This window comes from Sander lucioperca, chromosome 9 (genome assembly GCF_008315115.2).
Source record: "Sander lucioperca isolate FBNREF2018 chromosome 9, SLUC_FBN_1.2, whole genome shotgun sequence".
Classification (NCBI taxonomy): domain Eukaryota; kingdom Metazoa; phylum Chordata; class Actinopteri; order Perciformes; family Percidae; genus Sander; species Sander lucioperca.
In genome coordinates, this window is record NC_050181.1 from 36,343,924 (window position 1) to 36,367,747 (window position 23,824).

At 39.9% G+C, this 23,824-nt stretch overlaps 2 protein-coding genes across 2 annotated transcripts; both read left to right on the forward strand.

The window, feature by feature from the left end:
- The first annotated feature begins 2,413 nt into the window (after positions 1-2,413).
- Positions 2,414-23,234, forward strand: LOC116037237. Its single transcript, XM_036005180.1, has 13 exons — positions 2,414-2,503; positions 4,338-4,483; positions 7,087-7,270; positions 10,292-10,377; positions 13,232-13,643; positions 15,533-15,696; positions 16,205-16,383; positions 16,998-17,099; positions 18,681-18,713; positions 20,653-20,851; positions 21,379-21,557; positions 22,762-22,863; positions 23,069-23,234. Exons 2-13 carry the CDS (start codon positions 4,372-4,374, stop codon positions 23,120-23,122), a joined length of 1,806 nt encoding a protein of 601 aa, XP_035861073.1. The 5' UTR covers positions 2,414-2,503; positions 4,338-4,371; the 3' UTR covers positions 23,123-23,234.
- Positions 15,473-19,364, forward strand: rbp1.1 (retinol binding protein 1, cellular, tandem duplicate 1). The gene is made up of 4 exons (XM_031281048.2): positions 15,473-15,696; positions 16,205-16,383; positions 16,998-17,099; positions 18,681-19,364. Exons 1-4 carry the CDS (start codon positions 15,624-15,626, stop codon positions 18,729-18,731), a joined length of 405 nt encoding a protein of 134 aa, XP_031136908.1. The 5' UTR covers positions 15,473-15,623; the 3' UTR covers positions 18,732-19,364.
- Positions 23,235-23,824: the final 590 nt, after the last annotated feature.

Below are 23,824 nucleotides of genomic sequence, written 5' to 3' on the forward strand. Positions count from 1 at the left end.
TAAGCAAGAGCTGATTTATTATGAGAGCTAGAGGATCACAAAACCATGAGCACACGGGGAACAATTATTTGATAGTGATTCAGTTTTTCAACACATGAAGCAGCTTCTAAAGCTGTGTTTTCCGATCCTGAAGGCTTGTGACCCCTTAAAATAAAAGCAATCTACTACTACTACTACGGAAGAGGTAAAATTACCAAGTAATTCACAAGAAAAAAGTTTTGAGGGAAGTCTGGATAAGTAATCTGACTACTTAACTAACTATCTGTTCTTAATTATTTTCAAACGTTTGCTTGACATTTGCTCATTATCATAATAATAAAAGATAAGAGATAGCATTTTGATCTTAGATCAGGTCTTGCTGATGTCCACCTGCTAGTCATTAAGGAATTCAGATTAGTCAGCAACCCATGTGCATCCTTCAGTCAGTTTATGAGCACATTAATTGCCTGTGAAAGTCAGGCTACATTTGTGGAATGTTAAAGAAAAAAAAAAGTTGCAACATGAACTGTGTTTTTTTCATTTTCTTACAGCGATAGTCCTTTCATAATCAAATTAAGCAGCTGCCACAGTATGGTGTTTTTTCCAGCTCTATCCTCCTAACAAGAGCCCGAACAGCGCAGCTATACTCCCCCTCACAGATTTGCGTCTTTCAGTTTTCACCCTGTGGCAGAATCACTGGTTTTCTCTAACGGCCGTATGTTCTTCAATTATTCCCCCATGCTTCTTCGTCTGTTGGGTGTGGGTGTGTGTTCTGGGGATTAAAGAGAGAGAGGGCAGACCTCAAGGGACTTAAGAGGATAACAAAGATAGAACAGACACACACAGACACACACATGCAAACAAACACATGCAGGACCACATTTATATGCACACATAGTCACTTACACACACATACTCCCAATTGGCTGTTTCCATGGGTAGTGCCAGCTAAGTTAGAGCAGAGCGGTGACAGAGGGAAAATAGTGTAATGAGCAGATTGTCCTTCTACCAAGCCATCAGCTCAGTGATCATCCAGGACAGGGGACAGAAGGAGAAATTCACTATGGCTTCACTGAATTCTGTTAATGACAAATACACATTTTACTCTCAACATTTTACACAAGTTTATATGGAGGTTGCCTTTTAGACGTTCTATTTTTTAGTTTCTCTGGCAAATCCAAAACGTTTATGACTCAATAGTTCATGACTGCTAAATTATTCATGTCATTAACAAATAGATTAATTCATTAAGATATTGGATCCTTACTGTGATAAGAACTTTAAAAAGCACAGAATCTACAAATATTCACCGTGGGATCTTGGAAAGTTCAAGCACTACATGTGAACATGAAAATGTATACCATTGAGACTATCAGACACACTATCTAGACCTACTTGTCACATCAATCTCACTCTTACAACTCAAAATGAACATCCAAATTACATATTACCATAGTATTACCCCCCTCCATCCTCCTCCAGCCCCAGAAAATGAATCTGGGAGCTCTTTTTCTGTCTATCTGCACTAACTCTGGTATGGCATCCCACATTATTGGGTATGACAAACTCCTCTCTGCTGGTATAAAGGGAGTCGTAGATTTTAAATTATAAAAGCAAACAACTCAATAACAAGTTTTAGCCCAGAAATATGATGGTATAGATAAAAAGGGGCATGCATGTGCGCAATTTCTTACCTTTAAGTCTTGGGAAAGGAATGCACTAATGAACCTAGACTTGAAATGCAAAAGGCCTCTGCAACCCACAGTTCATTGTTGGGTTTAGCACTGACAATAACAGCATTTACTATACTATGAAATAGGTGAAAGGTTGTTTGTGCATGCACATATGGTGTGCATGCATGTGCAATTCCTGCAGCCATAAGTGTCTTCATTGGCCAGAGTTTTACTGTATTTGTACTAGTGGTATACCAATGGTGTGTGAAATGCTATAGCACTTACTAGAACATTTGCATTCTTTTAATGTTATTCTTGTCCCGCTGCAATAAAGCAGGGGTATTGGAAAAGTAATTTGCTGTACAGCCATTGTCAGACAGTCAATGAGTGTTCGACGAAGCTTCTCCTTTTCATCTTACAAGCAGTTAACAACAATGGAATGAAAGGTTACCAAGAGCATGGGGGGGGGGGGGCAGTGATGCTGCACTGCTGTAAAGGTCAATTTATGATTATAGTAGGTTTCTTCTGGGAAGACGTTTTTCCTTACCCACAGATGCACAAAAACATATTTAAAAAAAACAACTCAGTTCAACAATTTAATACTGGTCACAAACAAGCAGTGTATAATGACAACAATGTTGGGCATCTTTACTGTGTGTAATTAAAAAGACTTGCCAACCGTTTGTACAGTGTATTTCAGTACCATGGAGAGCTCCGTCACTCAGAATAACCTTCTTCCACTAGGGGTCGCAATTCAACCAGTTTTTCTCTGCGGAACCATCGAGCAAGAGCTGCTCTGAACAGCGGAGTTGGAAGAGTGTGACACACTCACCGAACAGAATGAAAAGAAGGTAAACAAGTAATGTATCATTTTCATATTCCTACTAAACATTTAGTTTTTGTAATGCGACCGTTTAAATGTAGGCTACTACTATTCAGTTTCATTCATACATTCATTCGAATGTTTGTCGGTGTGTGTCGCCTTGTACGTAGTTTGGTCCGTTAGGCTAATTCTATCTTAGCTGCTAGTTCAATGACAAGGCTTCGTTGACTGAACGCTGTTGGAATTTGTTCGCTATCCTCTTGCTTAAATTGCACTGTAACAACTGCCCAAAAACATAGCAACTCCTAGTTTCGGTATACGTGCAGTTTAGTGTCCCAAATTCCCCATACAATGTCCTTAATTAATTATGAACCTGCTAAACCACCTGTGCTACCCTACCCCTACCCCTAACCTTAACCCTAACCTTAACCTGTCTCAAATAAGACCCTCATCATTTGGGACACTCAGTTTTTGGAAAATAATTTGTGACACTAAACTGAACGTAAGCCCCTAGTTTCTACGTCTAATAGCGTAAAACTATCAACTTGAATAGCTGAAGTGCTAAAAGGCGACACAGGTCTGTTGCACATAGATAGCATGCACCTGTCACAACCCTGGACCATAGAACTATTCAGTTTCTTACAGGAAGTTACTTGTGATTTAAAGTCAGCCAGTGAACACCGTGCACATGCAACACTGCATTCATTATTGTCTACTGTGTTGTCAAAACATACAAACCTAAAGTGTTTTTTCTTCAATGAAGGTGTGTTTATTGTGTCTGCCTCATCTAAGACATCAGTTGTATACAGTAGATGAGCAATGGTCCTAATACAGAATCAATTAGAAATCCTTGGGTTAGTCAATTAATAAATACGAATATAACTTTCTAATAGTACTTTTCAAGCAAGGATCCCTATGTGAAAAATAAACTGCAACTAAAGCAATAAAGCCCTTTCTGATTCTGATTCTGATAATGGGACACTAGCCTATATCACAAGACAAAAACAGGACATACAATCCAATTGTTGTAAAACAGGGTATAATAATAGTCATGCAAATCCAGCACATAAACAAATACAAGTTCAAATATATTTATAGGAACCGTACAGTCTGGTGGTTACAAGACTGAGCTTTATTATGTGAATACCGGTAGAAAATATCTAGTGGTCACACAGGAAGATGACACTATAAAGAAATGTTTTAAGGCATTATACAGTGTACATAAAGTTAACCACTTAACTAACAAATTCCATGTTTAAAGTAAAATAAGTTCTTCAAATGATGGCTGGATAGCTGCCAGAGAGGCTGGTTGAAATACACCATATTTCCAACTAATGTGTGAACAGGGGCTGGTGTTAATTTCCCTCGAGGCTTTCTACACATTTATGTACACATAAAAACAAAATGCCACTGCAGTTGTTCCCCTCCTCCAGTGTCTGGCACCCTGGCAAAATGCTGCCACATTTATTTCTTGCCAGTGTTTCTAACTGTTTTGGGTGTCCCAATGATAAATGGGCAGGGTATGGCTGTGCTATGGGTTGCTCACTGGGGCCACCTATACTAACGTTGTACTCATCCATTGTAAGGTGCTTTGGGATTTAAAAACTCCCACCAAATGACAAATAGGTTGTTGAGGTAAATGCAACTAAGGTGAACCTCCTGAAAAATGTTTTCAGCACTGCAAGTACTTAAAAGTACAAAATAACTTGTAGATTTATAAAGTTTTTCTGCACCGTATCCCTTAGAATGTTCTAGAAGAAAAGGGCCCGCTCTAATGCTAGCCTCCTTCAGTCTTCTCATCTTTGCATCCCATCGTCCGCCTCCCACGCTGTTTATAACTCTTTCTTCTGCTTTCCTCCAAGGTTCTTTGACACTGGTGTGAGGGGGTAAACCAACATGGCCACCCGCCGTGTTCCACTAGTCTTGCTAGCCTGCGGCTCCTTCAATCCCATCACAAACCAGCACATGAGGCTGTTTGAGCTGGCCAGAGACCACATGCACAGCACAGGTCAGATCCAGACGTCACAGACACTGTGTCTGCTAATCGTTTGTATGTTTGATAAAGAATACAAAAATGCGATAAAGCCTGATTCATGTTTCTGCGTTAAATCCACGGCGTGGGTACGTACGTAGGTACGTGAAAATACAGACCCTACGCTGTAGCCTGACGTGCACCTCTCAAAAAATTTAACTACGCTTCGTGGCGATACAGACTGCAACAACTGTGATTGGTCCGCTTTGGCTGTGGCTTGGTAGCGTTGCATTTCCCTCTACTCATTTCCTGGTTTTCCTTCTCCGTAAACAACATTAAATAAAGAAGAAGGTTAAAGATGCAGTAGGTAAGCCTTATAAAACTAACTTTCTGTCATATTTGCTGAAACTGACCCTATGTTCCAGTAGAACTACGTGAAGCAGGTCATTTAAAAAATAATCCGGCTCCTCTGGCACCACCTACAGCCTGTAGTGCGATTTGCAAAAATCCACCGCTCCCTGTTCAGATGCACCAATCAGGGCCAGGGGGGGTTGTCTAACTGCGTGTCAATCACTGCTCATGCACACGCATTCATTCTCCCTTATGGGGGGAGGGGCTTAGGAGACCGTTTTGGGCATTAGTGAAAAGGGGGGAGGGACTGAGAAGTTGTCGATGTTCAAATTTTTTGGCTAAGTCCTGGATCTTCACAAGCACCTCTAACTTTCCCTCCTACAGATTTCCGACCGCGGTCATAAAGCACAGGGGAGACACTTTGTTTCTCCGTCTTCGCCGCAGGAGTCGGTACTTGCGCCGAAGCTAATCCCCGTCACTCTTTCTCGCTCTACCACCCACTCCCCAGTACATACACACGCCGGGTCTGCTATTCTCTTAAAGAGATAGGCTAGAATGACGCAGACACACCAGCGCACAAGTATAAACCTCCGGCCACTTACGTAGGCTAGGGCGTAAGCTCTGCATAGAACCCCCGCAGAAGCATAAATCCCGCTTAAGGACCACCGATTAATATTCTTTATATTAACAATAAACCAATAATTGTGTGTTGTGAAATGTTTCTCACACTGATGAACCTATATAGAATTATGAGCCATCTCTGCAGCACTACAGAGCGTTTTAGACCCTAGCTTACTGTTTTTCTTTTATGGCCTACAAATTTACTGTTTGGTTCAGTCTCACCAGTTTCATCAGCCTCGGTTCCAGCAGCAGCAGCAGCAGGCTGCTGTTTCCAGGACAACAAGCCTTGATAAACTTATCTTTCTCTGATATATCCAGCACCAAACAGTAGACAAAGTTAGAGACTTTCTGGAAAAGAAAGTTGAGCACTTAGCAAGCTAAAGATGCAGATATTTGTCTTAGGAGTTGGTTGAATCCGAAAGCTCAAAGGAGAACGAGGCTTCCATACATACGCTAATGTGGCTTTGTGTCTTCCCTGATGTGAAAGTAGGCTATTTGCTAGCACATTAGCCATACCAACGTTATTTTTCAGCTTGTTGTGTAGCCATTTTGCCCCGTAGTGGTCTAAATATCTATTAATGCAGCTTTAAAAACCCCACATTGTTGTTATTTGCTGAACTTAAGATATTATATATATATATATATATATATATATATATATATATATATATATATATATATATATATATATATATATATATATATAATATATATAATAATAGTAATATATATATTACAAAGTTATATGTCATTCTTTCTGATGCTGCAGGGACCTAAGTTGCACTCCTTGTTGATCTGTTTTCAGTCACCGCAGTCTGTGTGTCTTGTCATGTGATGCCACACCATGTAACCATTAACAACCACGTCAGCAGACACGGCCTCCTTTATATAAACCCAGGCCCATTTACCTCCAAAGCTGCTCTAGCCCGGTCACATGGTCAGCATCATTATACCTTAAGAGTTGTACAGGTCCTGAGTCAGCTCTCTCTTAGTCTAAGATGCTTTATGAATCCGTGCACAGTGCGGCATTTCAGTGGGCAGGAACATAAATAATGCTCTTACAGCTTCCCTTTGACCCCTAACCTATTAGACATCAGCTGACTAGTAGTTAGAGGGTAACCATCAGAAAATGGAAAAACAATCTCTGCATACATGAGTTTTTATTCTCCCTTTGCTGAAGGTTGATGCTACAGTTGCAAATACATCTGTTTTAGTAAGTAAGTAAGTAAGTAAGTAAAATGTATTTATAAAGCGCTTTTCACAGATAAAATCACAAAGTGCTGTACAAAAGAATAGGTAAAACAAACAATATAAAATGTATATACATGTGTAAAATTAAAGTGACACCCATCAACCAAAGGCTTTCCTAAATAAACATGTTTTCAGATCCTTTTTAAAAGAGACAACAGAGTCTGCCAGACGCATGGACAGGGCAGGGCGTTCCACAGTCTGGGAGCAACAGACTTCACGTCACGATAAAGTGCCTTCATCACCCTGTTTCAAAAAGATCAATTGTAGCATTTGTCTTCATATGTGAGATCTGCCGAAGCACTAATAATACTAACATGAGTATCTCAGAGATGACTTTAGCTTCTGATTTATATTCCACATCCGTATCGGCTGTCATGAACCAGAAAATCGGTATCCATCTTCTTCTCTCCCTTCAGGTCAGTACCAGGTGGTGGGTGGCATCGTGTCTCCAGTGAGTGACGGCTATGGAAAGCAAGGCCTGGTACTGGCAAAGCACCGAATCGCCATGGCAAAGTTGGCGCTCCAGAGCTCCAACTGGGTCACGGTTGATGAATGGGAGAGCCAACAGCCAGACTGGACGGAGACTGTGGTCACCATGAGGTATAAAACAACTTTATAGCAACATTAGAGTTCACATTGCCTCATTTGAAGAAAAAGTAGGTTTCCATGCAAGAGCATGCAAGAATTAGAGGATAATATCAGACTTTGGTTCCTCCTTCCTTGGTACCTTCAGTTGTTTTTCTGTGTTGGCAGAACAAAACGCATCTTGTTTATCAGTATATCCGCCACCCAGTAGCTGCCATTTGTTTCCATTAGCTTTTACCGTGTCCTGTTACATCCTTCTTCATTCTTGATGGCATATATGACAAATGTATTTTCTCTGCTGACATGACCTAGTTTTACCAGAGCACCAGCCGAGGCACACTCTTTTGCTGCTCCTCTGTCCGCCCTGCTTCATGCCAACTTCAGCTCCTTATGCAACAGCATGTTGCCAGGTTCTGGTCTCTTGGGTGCTGCCAGACTAGACTGGACCTACTGTATGTCATTATATAATATATATAATTATATAATTTTTAATTAGGTGAAATCAGCCGCACCTGCTGTTAAATTTACCGGCAGAGTAGGAATGGTGTAGTTGCAAAACGCTGTCTGGGACATGAATATGGGTAAAGAGAGGCAATTGTGATGTGAACAAGGCATGTCTATGTATTGGCCCACTCTATGGGGGCTTTCACACCTACCTCATCGGTCCGGACTTTCGGACTTTTTGGTTTGATCCGAACCAAAATTAAAGGTGTGACACCTCCCCCGGACTAAACAGCTGAAAGTTGGTCTGACCAATGTCCGGTTCGTTTCTAGTGTGAAAGCATTTTATGGATGGTTCGGACTTTACTGGACAAATCCAGGAAGTTCTGGCAGTCGTCGTGTTATAAGTACAGGGTTCCTGGGCCTTTCTGTGTCGAGTTTGCATGTTCTCCCGGTGTCTGCGTGGGTTTCCTGGTGCTCCGGTTCCCCCCAACACTAAAAACATGTTCCCCTCCCTCTCTACCATCGTAAGGCGCTATATAAATGTAATGTATTATTATTATTAGGGCTGTCAAAATAAAAAAATAACGCGTTAAAAAAAATAACGTAGATTAATCTATTCCAGCCGTTCTAGCCACCATTCGACTGTAAGATGAAGGAGGGAGACGAGAATGTGCTGCCTGGATCATTAACTGGAACATTTACTTGTAAAAATCTTCTTCCTGCCAACCCTGGCTACCGAAATCTGGTGCCACTGATATGTCTGCACTTCTCTCTGATGCTCTGAAACAGACGGCAACACAAACACCGCTGTACATGACGCTAGTGAACACTATACTCAACAGCAACTAACGTTAGCCTACCGCTAGCTAGTAGCTGGATTAAAAATGGTTAAAATGCTGACAGCTAACGCTAAACGGTGTAAAGTTTGACTGTGTTTTAGCCGTCGGAAAAACAACACAGACGGTGCGTTTAATGAAACTGGTAAACTACAACCTCGTGGTGCATTTGAAGTTATTGTAAATGTCCTTTTCCTACCTGGTGGTTGTTTTTGTCGTTCAACAGAAATTTACTAGTGAAATAAGTTATTGTTATTGTTATACATTATTATTAAATCATTTAATTTTGACCATATGGCCTTAGCAATAAACAAGCCGTTCTTTAATGTCACCAACTGTTGTTTAGTACCCTTTCTTTTTTCTTTTCTTTTTTTACTTTCTTAAAAGGTATCGGTTCAGGCACCGTTAATTATGTATGCGATTCATTTCGATTAATTAATTACAGAGTGTGTAATTAATTAGAGTATTACAGTATTAGAGAGTATGTAATTAATTAGATTAATTTTTTTAATCGATTGACAGCCCTAATTATTATTATTATTATTATTATTATTATTATTATTATTATTATTATTATTAAGGAACAGCTTAGTGTATATGTGAGAGAGAGTGTGACGGTGGATGCGCTCAGAGCAGACAGCGGTCGGCTATCAGAGCAGAGAAGAAATAAGCAGTTCACTTGTTAAGTCGCAGTAAATGTACCGTGTAGGTTTCAGTTTGTCTCTGAACAAATGCTGCAGTTCCTCAAAACCCAAGTAAAGTTCCCGTGTCTTGCTTCCCAACAACGCAACAACAACAAAAAGAGCAGCGGAAGCACGGGGAGAGCAGCAGTCAGCTGGAAAAACTCGCAAAAACTCTGACACTAGAGAGAGAATAGGAGAGGACGGGGAAGCCCGTCTAACCAATCAATTACAAGTATCGGGAGACGCAGCTCACGTATGTGATGAAGACAGGACGTAGTTATGTCATGTATAGTTCTTTAGTGCGCTTGCATAACTGCAGTGTGAGACCAAAACTAACCGGATCAAATGTTTAACATGTAACAAATAACATGAACCTTGGTCCGGACCTTGGTCTGGACTTTCAGGTGTGAAAAGGCCCTATATGACGTAAGTTATATTTACTGTGCAGAAATATGAAATCTACAGTATTTGCAGTTGACCCAAGGGAATGAGTGATGTAATGGAAAAATGTGTACAATACAGCAGGCTTATTTTAGAAAAGGTCTCTTACACTTGCATCATTGGACTGCTTCCATTTTATTTCCTCTCCTTCTTTCCTGCTTTGCATTTCTCGCAAATCCCCTCATGAGTGTTTGCACAACACGGGTGCTGATCAAGGCATGAAGTGGCCTGTTGTTGTCCAGAGGCTGTGAGCAGGCCACGTCACAAGTGTACACGCACACGCACGCACACGCACACTCAAATGTGCCATAACATCTTTAAGCAGCTTTACTTGAAAACAGTTTTCCTTTTTTTCTTTATAAGTTCCTCTGTGGCTCATTGATATTCAGTTTGAATATCATTAGTTTGATAATGCTTTATTGGCATGATGGTTAGATTGAAAAACTGTTTGCCAATGCACATGCATAAACGGAGTAAGAAAAAAAAAAAAAATGAATACACCGCTAGCTACTCAACAGAAGATAGAAGAAATACTCACAATTAGAATAAGAAAAAAACTGTATTACTGTTTCTAAAATCCTCAAAAAATAAATTCTCAGTCTCTTTCTCTCATACCTTTGGTTGTTGGGCAGGTATCATTATGGGCGTATTCTGGAGGAGTATGAGCAGAGCACAGGAATGCACGACGACTTCAGTGGAAACACAACTCCCCTCTCAAGTAAGATCCTCTTACTGTTGGGAACTTGGGATCAGATCTGAAACCCTTTGATCCCTGACTGTTTTCAGGCATTTCATATTTGGTTTTAATTTGTGGCATTGGCCATGCATATCTCTCATTTTGGAATGGTAATGTCTTTTGTTTTTAATAGAATAAAAAAAAAAAATGTAAATATCTCAACAACTATTTGATGAATTGTCATGAAGTCTTACAGATCCACATGTAGGCTCTTTTTTCAGCATATTACTGTATTATATTATCTTTAATAAGCCTTCTAACAGAGTTAGAGTTAAGGATTTACATAATGTGCCTGTGCTTAGCAAAGTAGAAGCCTAATGGTGTTCTGTGATGCTGACCAACACTGGTTAAAGAGTATTAGGGATAGGTTTAATACTTGTGAAGTATGAAGTGTGTGTGTGTGTGTGTGTGTGTGTGTGTGTGTGTGTGTGTGTGTGTGTGTGTGTGTGTGTGTGTGTGTGTGTGTCAGGAACATTGGATTATGATTTATCAAAGTCATTAACGAGGATATTGTTTTGGGCCCAACACTGCCTAAAGATCTAATGACATTTATCAAGAAATTTTTTTTTTTTTTTTGCAGAAAAAAAGTTACTTTGATGTTTTGGTCTCCTTTTTGGTTAATTCAATGTCAAATAATCTAAACACAGTTCATTTTGAGTTTTATATGAAAAAGTTGAACTCCCACAGTAATTGGTGTTATGTTTTGCTGTAGCCTCCAGCACCATGAATATCTAAGTGTAATTGTGTAATTTATTAGAACTACTAAGTCAGTTTTCTAATGTTGAGATTTTTCATCTGCCTGGTCCATACTTAAAATGTTCACTTACTTTTTCACTAATACCTCCAGTTTTTGAATTTTGCTTCTCAACAGTATGAGCACTCTTTGAGGAGACAGTTCAGTCATTTATTATTATGGGATTGTCATTTTTTTGTTGAACGTAAACTAGCCAGTTTGCAAACACCCACTGGACTGTTTCCATGAATTAAAAACTAGCACTACTTGAGGATGTCAATCGTTGCCATCATAAATGCTCAGAAAAAATATTAACGATTTAGTGCGTGATTCTCAGTGAGTGATGAGTGAATACCTTTTGAAAATAAAAAAAAAAAAGAATTCATGGATTCATGGGGTCTGAGTTTAGGCCAGCTTGTTGTTATTGTTTTGAGAAAATCTTTACATCAACAAGCATCATAAAGTATCTTAAAGTAGAATTTTGAATCATAGACATTTTAATTAATGTTGTCCGTCTGTACGTCCCATCCTCGTGAACATGATATCTCAGGAACACCTTCAGGGAATTTTTTTTTTTTAAATTTGGCACAAACGTCCTCTTGGACTCAAGGATGAACTAATTACATTTTGGTGGTCAAAGGTCACTGTCACCTCAGAAAACACATTTTTGGCTATAACTCAAGAATTCATACGCTAATAATAACAAAATATGACACAAATGTCTAATAGGATAAATTATGAGGTTATGACATTTTAAATCCCAAAAGTCCACTTCACTGTGACATCATAATGTTCAGAACCCCCCCCCCGCATTTATGCTAAACTGAAGCAAGCGTCCATAGGAGAATTTCCAATAGTGGGGAAATGGGAGCGAGAGCTCAGCCCGGAGGGGAACGCAATCAATTGGGAGACAGTTTGGGACAACATTTCCCATTGTTCCAAGAACCCAAATCACCAGCAGATCCACTTCAACGTATGTCATAGGACAAATTGGACTCCTCAAAAGAGATAAGTCTCTAAAGTCATTCCCACTCCCTATTGCACGTTCTGTCAACCTGAACACACTGGAACTTTCCTACACATGGTCTGGGAGTGTGAACAGGTGCATGAGTTCTGGAATAAAACATCAATAATATCTGATGTGATAGGATGTCGTATTCCTACTGACCCGATTGTTTTGTTACTTAATGACGACTCTAAATTACATCTGCTTGGGAGACAAGAAAATTTGGCTAGCCGGCTCATCCGCAACCAAGAAAATGATAGCTCAACACTGGCTCCCCCCCCCACTCTTTTTGTATAAAACAGTGGTTGGCGTACTTTCTAGACATAATTATGCTGGAGCTCTCTACAGCAAGGATTAACAAAGCCAAGTCATCGACTATAGACCTATGGGAAAATGCAGCAGCACAAATATCAGTCCTAATGACCTCAGCACCACAAGAACTAGAGGAAAGTGACAAGTGAGGCAAGGTGCGATTTCTGTTTGTTTATTATTTGTTTTTGTTTTGTTTTGTTTTCTTCCTCGAGGCCGTGGGGGAGGGTTTTTGTTCTTGTTCGGTTTGTATTTCTCTGTTTCTGTTCTGTATGTTTGCAAGAAAAAAAAAAAAAAAAAAAGTTGATCTAAAAATAAAAAGAACCCCCCCGCTTTTCTGGCCATTATTCAACACCATAACTCAGAAACAGAAGGGAAGACTGACCATATTTCACATTTGGTTGGAAACCGAGTTGGTGACACTTATCTTGGACGCCCACCTTGAAACTGTGGTGATTGTCTAGATCTTTTGTGCTGCCTGGTTGAAGATGTGTGTGTTAAGCATCCATGTTTTAGAATTTTTAGTCATGGCTACAACTTTGGGTTTTATCCTGTTCCTCTTCTAGTCCACCACTAGCTCATTGGTTTTATATTGCTTTCTATCTAGGTATTGAAATTGGGTATTGAATGACAAGGCAATTTTCGATACTCAATATTTAAGAGGCAAAATTGGTCGGTGCCTAAAAAGTATTGAATTTGGTACCCAGCCCTAATGCCACGCCATGTTTTATTGTTTCATCCTTTGGTTAGTAAAGTAAGCAGTATCTTACTCCGACCTCTCCCCTCAGGCCCCTGTCCCCAGTTGAAGCTCCTGTGTGGAGCCGATTTCCTCGACACTTTCAAGATCCCTGGCCTGTGGCGGGACGACCACGTGGAGGAGGTGGCCGGGCGCTTCGGCCTCGTCTGCGTCAGTCGAGGGGGGCTTCAGCCCGAGCGAGCCGTGCACGAGTCGGACACGCTCTCGCGGCAGCGTCAAAACATTTTCCTCGTGAGGGAATGGGTGAGGAATGAGACGAGCGCCACAGAGATCCGCCGGGCTCTGAGAAGGGATCGGAGTGTGAAATACCTGATCCCAGACGCTGTGATAGAATATATTCACAAGCACAACCTCTACACGGAGGACAGCGAGAGAAGAAATAAAGGCACAGTGCTGAGGCCGCTCGCCAAACAGGCACAGCCAGTAAAGAGTCTGGATGACTGATAGATGGACGGCTGCAGCGTTGAGCTGAACATGGGGCCTTTGATGTGTGAATTCACACAGATAGGTGCTTCTCTTCAGGGACTGGAAGCTCTGTTAACTTCCACTGGACTGTTTGCACAACCTGCATAGAAGCACACTGAAATGTGTTCCTTCAGGCATCACTTGTTTTCAGTCGGATGCATCTACACAGTGCTGTCTTTTGTTTTGTTTTTTGATTATTTTTTGGGCGTTTTTTTCGCCATTAATTTTTGACAGGACAGCTGGGTGAGAAAGCTGTGAGAGAGGGGGAAGACATGCAGGAAATCGTCACAGGTCGGATTCGAACCCTGGAGGCATCGAGGCGTAAACATCTCAGTACACGTGCGCCTGCTCTACCACTGAGCCAACCCGGCCACGTGCTGTGTCTTTTTAATCATACACATTGCAAGTACTGAGCCCCATCTTTGTGTCAATGAACATTTGTTTCCTAAAAGTTTTTCAATCCTTTGCAGTTTTACACATTTCACATCATTGCAGAGTTGGATAAATTGAAATAAAATCCTGTATATTTGAAATATTGCTATCTGAGTGGTGTTTTCCCTTGTAGCTGTCTAAATGTATAAAATAATAACCATAACCACGATTTTAGAAATAATAAGGTCACAAGTCCAAGTACCCCCAACAACCCAAATCCCACCCTAACAACATGACTAGTTTTGTTTTACCATTCATATATATTTATAAAAATACAACAGATCAGACTTTGTCAGAGATAAAGCAGTAAAGTCCTGGACTTTTCATTGTTTCATCTCTGTCCTTGATGTTAACACAGTCTGTTGGTAGACTTTATTAAAACAGAGATAGGCATTTCAATGTTTGACATTAAGATATATTAGAAAATGAGGACTAAAGAACTTTTGAAACGTACAACATGAATCATATGAACAAAAAATGCCACCGTGGGTGTGTTTGTGTGTGTATAGTATATTAGATAGTGTGCATTTTAATCACTCAGCTACCAGAACGCCCCATGGGTATGTTTTTAGTTGAAGAAATTTAAACTGGATCCTGTTTTAAATTTCCTCACATATGAAGGTCTTTGTTGGTGTCTCTACTCTGCAGCAGCCTCCCAACAGCAACTCATTGTGGATCTATTCCGTTTCCCCATTATCCAAACACTGTGTCTACAAGCCTGTATTTTTTCCTCCGAAGGATTTAAAGTAATCTGACAGTTGCTCAGCTACAGGAGGTGTTTTCTCATTGAGGCCAATGGCTGAAAGCGCCACTGTGACTGATACTCACTGGCATCCTTTAAAAGACTGTGTGTGTGTGTGTGTGTGTGTGTGTGTGTCAGTAAAGGATTTAGACAGTGGGTTTGCTGCAGCCCGCCTAAAAGAGAGATTACCAAATTAATTGAGTTATTTAGGCGAAACAAAAGATATGACAGTCCTATTGTGCTACATTTTGGATCATTTTAAGCTCAGGTGACTCTGCTTTTGTGCTGTGCATACTACCCACACTGTGTGCTCCACTCAGCCGCATCCACATGCGCATCTGTTTTTTGATAGATCTTTGTGTGATTTTATTCCATTAGGCTGAATGTTGAAGGCCCCGCATAATGATTTTAACATGATTAAAACCGGCCTCATCTTATACAACAGAACCAGGCCAAATCTGCCACATGTGGAACTCCATATATGTAAGTGTGCCTGTGTCAAATGAAAAAGCAGGTGTATTCATCCTAATCCCACATAAAACCAATCTACATTATGTATGCATGTTCCAAGCATACAATATGTAGGGAAAGCATGGGGAGGATTGAGGGGTTACGTAGAGTCGACCGGGGGAGGGAAGTGGGAGGTAATCGGATTAAAGTGAATTTGGTTCAAATTGGGGCTTTTGACAGCAGGTCCTGCACTCAGGCACAAGTAGCCATCCACAGTGGACCTCGTCATCATTCACTAGGAGTAGGGAAAGCAGCAGAGCAACAAACAGCCAACATGCCAGCTGATTTGAACGGATATTGGAAAATGATTTCCAATGATAACTTTGAGGAGTATCTGAAGGCTCTCGGTGAGTATGTAGCAGGGCATAGTGGAGGACAGGCCTGGTAAAGGTAAAGGTAAAGGCATGCAGCAAACTTATCATCATTAGAGCTCTTAATAGCAAAGTTGGCATTATAATCTTCTACCGTTCATAGAAATCCTCATATTTCGACAGTAGTGGAGTTTTGATTGAAGATTGCAACCATCTCGTATTTTGTTTCATATCTCACATTGTACAACAGTGAGAGAAATGCAAATTTGTTGTGACAATATCTTTCAATTACTTTTATGTAACAACTATAGTTATTGTCAGCAACAGTTATTGTCGGCATTTTTTAAAAATCTTAACAGGAATGTTCCACTTCACCTCAAAATAATCAAGCTGGATTGGAAATATGTTATACAGTCTGCTGCATCTAACTTCGTTTTAAATCTGTACATACATGTATGTGTCTGAAACTGTGCGAGTCCACTAAAGTGCCCTGCTTCTCCTGTTTCTTGTTCATTTTCTCACCTTCCTCGGGGACCTGTTACAGAAGTAAACATCGCCATCAGGAAAATCGCCACCTTGTTGAAGCCTGACAAGGACATTGTCCACGATGGGGACCACATAATCATCAAAACCCTCAGCACCTTCAAAAACTACAACATGGACTTCCATGTGGGCAAAGAGTTTGAGGAGGATCTGTCTGGAGTGGATGACAGGAAATGCATGGTAAGCATTTGGAGTGTCCAAATGGGGGTTTCACTTGAGTGAATGTAAAGTACACGTGATGCATTCATGTTTCAAACGTTTGAGAAATCTGTTAAGCCTTGCCGATCCCCCATTGGTGCAAAACCTGTAGGTGTATAAACCTCTCTGTGGCAACGCTCCAGACTATAATGAGCATATGATGTGGTGAGAGGTTTTTTTTCTTTTTTTACAAAACTTTCCACCTACTTACAAAACTTTCCTCCAATTTTTCACGCTTGTGTCAATGAATTGATGATACTGCAGGAAAAGAAGTGGGAGAGGCAGAGAAATTAGACTCCCACTCTTTGAATCAGATTGTGTCCCTGAATACTGAATAGGATCAAAGATTATCCAAGGTCCCTCTTGAAAAAGCTTTTTTTGTATGCTGATTACAGATAAGCTATTTAAGCTGTTTGGAGAGTGGCTGAGAGAAATGGGTCACGTGCATCTGTGTGTGCAGATTTGATCGGAATAATTATTTTAAACGGGTGGAGGACGACTGAGCCTCAGCATATGCATGTTTAAATCTATATTCTCACGCATCCACGTCATGTAATATGACCCAATTTTTCGCCCTGACCTGTGGCCTCATGCAGACCACCATCACCTGGGAGGGAGACAAGCTGGTGTGTGTGCAGAAGGGAGAGATTGAAGGAAGAGGCTGGACCCACTGGGTGGACGGAGATGAGCTTCATCTGGTAAGAAAACCTGCCATGAATATTGATGGCTGCAATTTGGACACTTTAATCCAAATCCAAAATGCCTCTCTACACTGTATGTGCGGTGCATATTTTGTGTAACTTGTGAATTGGCCCACTAGCTCCAGCAGAAGTAACATTATCCTATGAGGTGCATATGGATGTAACTCATTTACTGCTATGTATTTTTGCATAAGGAACTACATCTAAAGATATACTGTTTAAAGGGGGGGAGACAGACTGCTATTAACTGAAACCTCCAGTGATCCAGCACACATCCACATCAGCCACTGCCATGTTATTATCTTGACTTTTTTCAATCTAATTTCTTTTAGAAGAACTTCAATAACTTTTTTTTTTTTTTTTTTTTTAAACATCTCCTCTGTAAAATTCAAAGTGCGTTGCCCAGTGTGGCCCGTAATGAAACCATTAGCATCTGAAAAGACTCTAAAGTAATGACTAGCACATTACCATTTTCATTAGCTCAGCATTATCAGATTTCCCTGTGTGTGATTACTGCTATCAAAGCTAAGCAAAAATAATCTGCCACATTATTTGGTTTAAGTGATGCCAACAGATGTTTTCAATCAGCGGCCATGAAATTAGTTACTAGTCGGAAGTTCCCAAGAGCTGAGAGAGGGTTTTGAATGTGGAGCAACAGTGGCCTCTGCTGGCAGAAAATACTTTGCAATGTGGATGCCAAAAGGTATATTAGAAAACTGACCTTTTGGAGTACCTTAAATTATTCAACATACTGCACATCCAATGTCTCAATTCATACTTTACTAACAATTGACACATCCTCAGCCCCTCTTACTTATAATACTGTTGATAAGTCAGACACATTTTAGAGAGATAGAGAGATAAATAAATAGATAGATAGATAGATAGATAGATTGATAGATACTTTATTGATTGCCAAGGGGAAATTCTAGGTCCCAGTAGCTTAAAGACATCACACACAACATACACATACATCATAAACAGGATGATAAAATAACAAATCCACATGAATAATATTGACAATAAAAGAAAAGATACTAAATAAAAAAAATCCACATGAATGTACTAAGGGATGTATAAGCATGAGACGCTTGCAGTGACAGGGCAGGGACTGACCCTGTGATTCAGTATGTATGGTAAGGTGCTCTATGAGAGTGTGTGTCATGGTGGTAGTGCAAATAAGTCCAACAGTGCAAGGATAAAGTCTAGAGGCCAGCATTAAATATGGACAATATAAGAGAATAATGTAGACTTAGAAATATAAAAACTATATGGCAGTGCAAGAATAAAGTATTTAAAAAAAAGACTTGGGCATTATAAGGGAATAAAGTAGTTAAAGACAGTAGGATAGACACAAATCAACAGTCAATATTAGAGGTTTGAAGTAATAGGGTTACAGCCATCGTTCAAGTACTTAGTCTGTGATTGTACTGTTTAGGGAAGACAGTACAGGGCTTATGATCTGCAATCATTCTCCTCGGCATTCCAATTTGTCAAAATTACATTCTGAGTCCGTTCAAATCTAAAATAAATCTGTTTTAATCTATAAAACTTCCAATTGTCTTTTGTTCTCTGCAGGAGCTGAGAGCTGCCGGAGCTGTTTGCAAGCAGGTCTTCAAGAAGACCTAAGCTGGCTCTTATTGGACAAGACGGTGTCCCCGGCTGACATCGGCTTACAGAGACGCTCCACACCCATGCCTCTGACGTACCATCCAACTTTCCCTTTGGTCGTTTGTACATCTCTCCATGTGTCCATCTACCCATGTGATTTTCATTATGAATATTATTTTCTTGAAACACTCATTTATTTTTCATCAATAGCCTACTGTTGCCAAAGCCAATTCAAAGGGGCGGGGCAGTGTGTATCATGTAACATCACAAAATGCAATCCTGTAAATATGTCTCAGGGCAAGTGCTCTTTTAATTACCAAGTTTAGATGTGTTGGACACATGCATACCGCTACTATAGGTGTAGCTGATCTGACAGGTGAGCCAGATTGATGAACGCAATGCTCTGCCTTGGAAAAGTAATGGATGGCAGTGAAGAGAAGAGAGCAGTGGGTTCATCCCATTTTAGTTCTTTGAGTCATTGCTGTGGATGGAAAAAGATGAACATCTGTATGTGTGAGGGCTGTAAACGTCTTTGCTACGGATGCTTAGTCTCAAGAATGGATATAAAATGTGATGTGTGTATTTATCCCTCCCAATTCATTTGGGAACGTGCCATAAAATTAATCAGTCAATAAAGTAAACAGTGCTCAACAACAGCGCCATTTCTTTTGTTAATCAGACTAGTTGGAAACGGGGACATGCTTTGTATGGCAGTTCAGTCATACAATAGACAAACCATTAAAATGATTGGTTGTTGTTTACTGAACTTTCACAGGCCCACAGATCAGCTGGTTGAAGCTTGCTTTTAATGCGAAAATGCATTTCCAAACGTGGACGAAGAATTTAAGGGCCTCAAGGCTACTTGAGGATTTCAGTGAGTGAAGCGAAGCCTGTGGAGCTTCGGCCAGACATCTCAAGGCACGCTGTGCTCTGAACCAGCTAATCTGTCAGCTCACTTTGTGCATTGCCATTTCGATTGGGCAGTCATTATAAACTGTCCAACTCACTTGCTCATTCACTGCTGCTGCTGCTTGCCCTGCTGTGCAGCCTCCTGCCGCTTCTTGTGCATTCATGCCCCAACAGCAGCCCAGCAGCTACCTGCGGCCTCTGTTTATTTATGGTTCCCCTAAGGGGTTGTTATTGATCTCTCCCTGCACTTGCTTTGGCGGGTTAAAAAAAAAGATTGCGTCAGACAGAGGTCGAAACAGAGCCTGGCGCCAGGGTGAAAACTGCATTTCCATTTATTCTCAATAAAACATTTCTCCTAAGTGCAGGGATGGTCTGGCGGGAAGTCAGTAACTCAACTCTTATTTTGATCAGCAATCAACAAACAGCTTCATAAAGGAGAGAACGATGTAGGCCTACATGCAGCAGTTGACACCAGGAGACTGGTTTCACATGTATCTGCTGTTTCTCTGTGCTCACTAGGCCTACTTAGAGCATGATTTTGTGACATGACAACTAACTTGCAAAGCAAAACCATGGTTTAATGGACACTTAGCCTTCATAGCGTCCACAGAGAATGGACGGTGAAGTAGGAGACATCTTGAGTCCCAGTAGTTCAAATTGTAACCCTTAAGATTTTAGTCCTGTTTAATTTGGCGACACCTGTGGTCACTGGTGGTAATGTTACGAATATTTTAATAATGTACTAGAGTTCCATTAGAAAGGACCCATTTATTGATTACTGGAAGCAGGAAATGCACTTTAAGCAGTTACATGCATAGTTTCCTGTGAATCTCTTGAGCATATGCACCTCATTTAAATGTTAAGTGTGTGTGTGTGTGTGTGTGTGTGTGTGTGTGTGTGTGTGTGGACGCCCTCATCCTTTCGCAACCTCCCCCAATGGCCGTGTAAAGACTGAAAGAAAAGGATGAGTCTTCCCCTCCCCCTCCGAAAAAAACTGAACCTGCCAATCCCCTTTAAGCTATAAACTCACTTATCAATAGTTCTCTGCCCTCATGCCCTTGGTGCCTCGCACATAAAGGCAGGAGGACACCCTGCACCTTCCCCCTCCATACCCTGTCTAAAGTCTACACACACAACAGTGTCACCAGCTGCCAGCATGCCTGCAGACTTCAGTGGGACATGGATTCTGGAAACCAATGACAAATTTGAGGAGTATTTGAAAGCGTTGAGTAAGACATTTTTCATTTTGGTGCGTTTCATTTTTCTTGAGATGTTATATGTTAAAGTGGTGTTTCAATGTAATGTTACAGGTTAGGCAACTGCACAAATGACATAATCATCCAATTTTTTCTCCTGTGTGTTATTGTTTATTCTAATCTAAAGCCAAAGGTGTTATTGGTGTTATATGTTGGTGGTGTTGTTTCACCGCAGATTATTATTTTACAGATTGTTATTATTATTATTATACAGATAAACTAAAATTATTCTGATTCTTGTCAATTAATATAATTTCTCATGGACATGAGATATACTTCACTTCATTTTTGTTTAATTAGGTCTTGATTTCTGTCCATGATACAGAAATCAATACCTAATTTCCTAGAAATGAGCCAACTCTAAAATTAAACATAGAAGTAAGTGGAACTCTCCACATTGCTTCATCTATTCCTGTAAAAAATATATAATTGATCAACTACTGTCTATTCTGCCTGCTCTGAAAAGATTGTATAAACAAGTCTCTCTATTCTGGCCCTAGATATTGACTTTGCTACAAGGAAAATTGCCATCTCTCTGTCTCAGACCAAAGTGGTAGCCCAAGATGGAGAGAAGTTTAACTTCAAAACACTGAGCACCTTCAGGAATTATGAGCTCGCCTTCACTGTAGGGATTGAGTTTGACGAGTGCACCAAGGGACTAGACAACAGAAACATCAAGGTGGGTTGACCTCTGATATATGGAGTCCTTGAAGTGAAAAGAGTCAGTGATAGTTTATCTATTTTTTTCCCCCTGTGTGATAATGAGAACACGTTATCTTAGTGTGTTCAGGGTAAATGGTCTCTGAAAACAGACGCAAACAACAGTAATGTGCCAGTGATAAAAGATGACCCGTGACTAGCAGTGATGCACTGTTAAGGAAAAAAATGTATTATTATTTTTATTAAAAAATTATTTAAATTATTTAAATCTTCAGCCTCTCATGATATCACTGACATCTAATGGCAATGTAATGCACAAAATGACAAAATTGCCAATGGTGCATCAGATACCTGCAGGCATTTACTGCAAGTCTTTTATCATTCCCATTTTCATTATCAAGCTACAAGCAACAAAAGGGAATGTTGTGAGTGTAAAATAGATTAATTTTTAATTGAATTCATGAACTAAGTGAAGGTAATGGGAAAAAAAAATAAAGCATTGTGTTTTACAGGCCAGTGAAATATATTACAATGTATTAAACTAATTATTTGTTGATAGTATTCATCAGTTATAGTTTTGAGGCGAGTTTATTAGTGACAATTTTCACTTTTAAGACTCCACAGAGAAACACTGACTGATACATCTAGATAGATAGATAGATAGATACATAGATATAGATAGATAGATAGATAGATAGATAGATAGATAGATAGATAGATATAGATAGATAGATAGATAGATAGATAGATAGATAGATAGATAGATAGATAGATAGATAGATTATTCATCCCCTTGAGGAAATTCGGATGTAAAAAGTAAAAAATGTGCCAAAGAGTATACCACATAGTCCTGAGGGATTATTGCCCAGTCCAGGTGGTAACGTTATGGGTATGAAGGATTATCAATTTAGTACATGCCAAAATTAATGCCAAAAGAAGAGGATCTATAATGAGTCTACACTAAAAGCATCAACATGAAGGTGATCCTAAACTGGTGAGTCTTCATAACTGCAGTAACCTTCAGGTTAAAAAGTGAGCCTGTGAGTGGTAAAAATAGACTGAATGTAAGAGGAGGAGGAATGAGAGAATGTAAGAGGAGGAGGAATGCAATTTTAGTGACAGAGGAAATTCCTTACCACAATGTAAAGTCAAAAATACTAAGTGTGCATTAAATAATGAATTAAGTCCATTGTTTAATGTATGAACTATATGTTGCCTTGTAGTGTCTGGTGACCTGGGAGGGGGACAAGCTGGTGTGCACTCAGAAAGGAGAGAAGGCCAACCGTGGCTGGAAACACTGGATCGAAGGAAACAAACTCTTCCTGGTGGGTTGGCAGTATCTGTCAAGATAATTAGATTTTTGCGGAATCATTTGAATCAGAACATGGGCTGATGGATCAAAGAGAAATGGGTTGGATTAGTGGGATGTATTGCACAGCAGAATGGGATTGTTAAATATGATAAGGATAGTTTTAACACTGTTACTGCTCTAAGTGTCCCCCCCCTAACTATCCCTATTTCCTCCCACAGGAGCTGACATGTGAAAATGTAGTTTGTGTTCAGGTATTCAAGAGAAAAGAATAAAAGGCTGTTTCTGTTTTCATTAACTCAGTTAACAATGTCTTTATTTGTTCCTCAATAACATGTTTTTCCAAATGTATGAACAAAATGAATAAAGGTGCTTTTCCGACATACATACAGTATCTTGTTGTGTATAGAGACATGTTACTAATTTATAATGGATTCACTTTGTGTGGGTGTTCACCCAATATATATTCTTGTTGAGGGAGTTTAACAGCATACTGCAAAAAAAAGACTTTTAGAAGAGTTAATAATTTTCCCATTGTTTTATCAGTTACACATTACATTACTGTAAACACGTTACAGTTGGGTATTTTGTAAACCAATGCGTACATCGCCATCTGCTGGAAAAATGTGGAAGTATCTTGGAGGTGAGATGAGATGACATCTAATCATTAAACATAACAGTAATGGATCTAAGCTTTAGAAATTGCAACTTTGAACTCTGTTCATATTACATGAGAATGTAAGTACTAAGTAAGACAAGTTGGTTCAACTGATGAAACTGGAGAAACTACTACCACTGATGTTACTAATAAACAAACTCAATAAACAAACTAGATGATTTAAAGTGACACATTTAATCATTGTTTTTATTCTAAATTGAATCCATACCATGTTGCATAATACCACGTGCAAAGTGCTTTTTGTTTGTTTGTTGGGAAACTAGTTGGTAGATGGTTACTAGGTGTATTATCTGAATGA

Excerpts from the sequence above, each read along its gene's own strand:
- LOC116037237 (XM_036005180.1), top strand. The coding sequence starts at position 4,372 with ATGGCCACCCGCCGTGTTCCACTAGTCTTGCTAGCCTGCGGCTCCTTC. Across the intron at positions 17,100-18,680 it reads ACGGAGATGAGCTTCATCTG|GAGCTGAGAGCTGCCGGAGC; the intron begins GTAAGAAAACCT and ends TGTTCTCTGCAG. Across the intron at positions 21,558-22,761 it reads TAGACAACAGAAACATCAAG|TGTCTGGTGACCTGGGAGGG; the intron begins GTGGGTTGACCT and ends GTTGCCTTGTAG.
- rbp1.1 (XM_031281048.2), top strand. The coding sequence starts at position 15,624 with ATGCCAGCTGATTTGAACGGATATTGGAAAATGATTTCCAATGATAAC. Across the intron at positions 16,384-16,997 it reads TGGATGACAGGAAATGCATG|ACCACCATCACCTGGGAGGG; the intron begins GTAAGCATTTGG and ends GGCCTCATGCAG. Across the intron at positions 17,100-18,680 it reads ACGGAGATGAGCTTCATCTG|GAGCTGAGAGCTGCCGGAGC; the intron begins GTAAGAAAACCT and ends TGTTCTCTGCAG.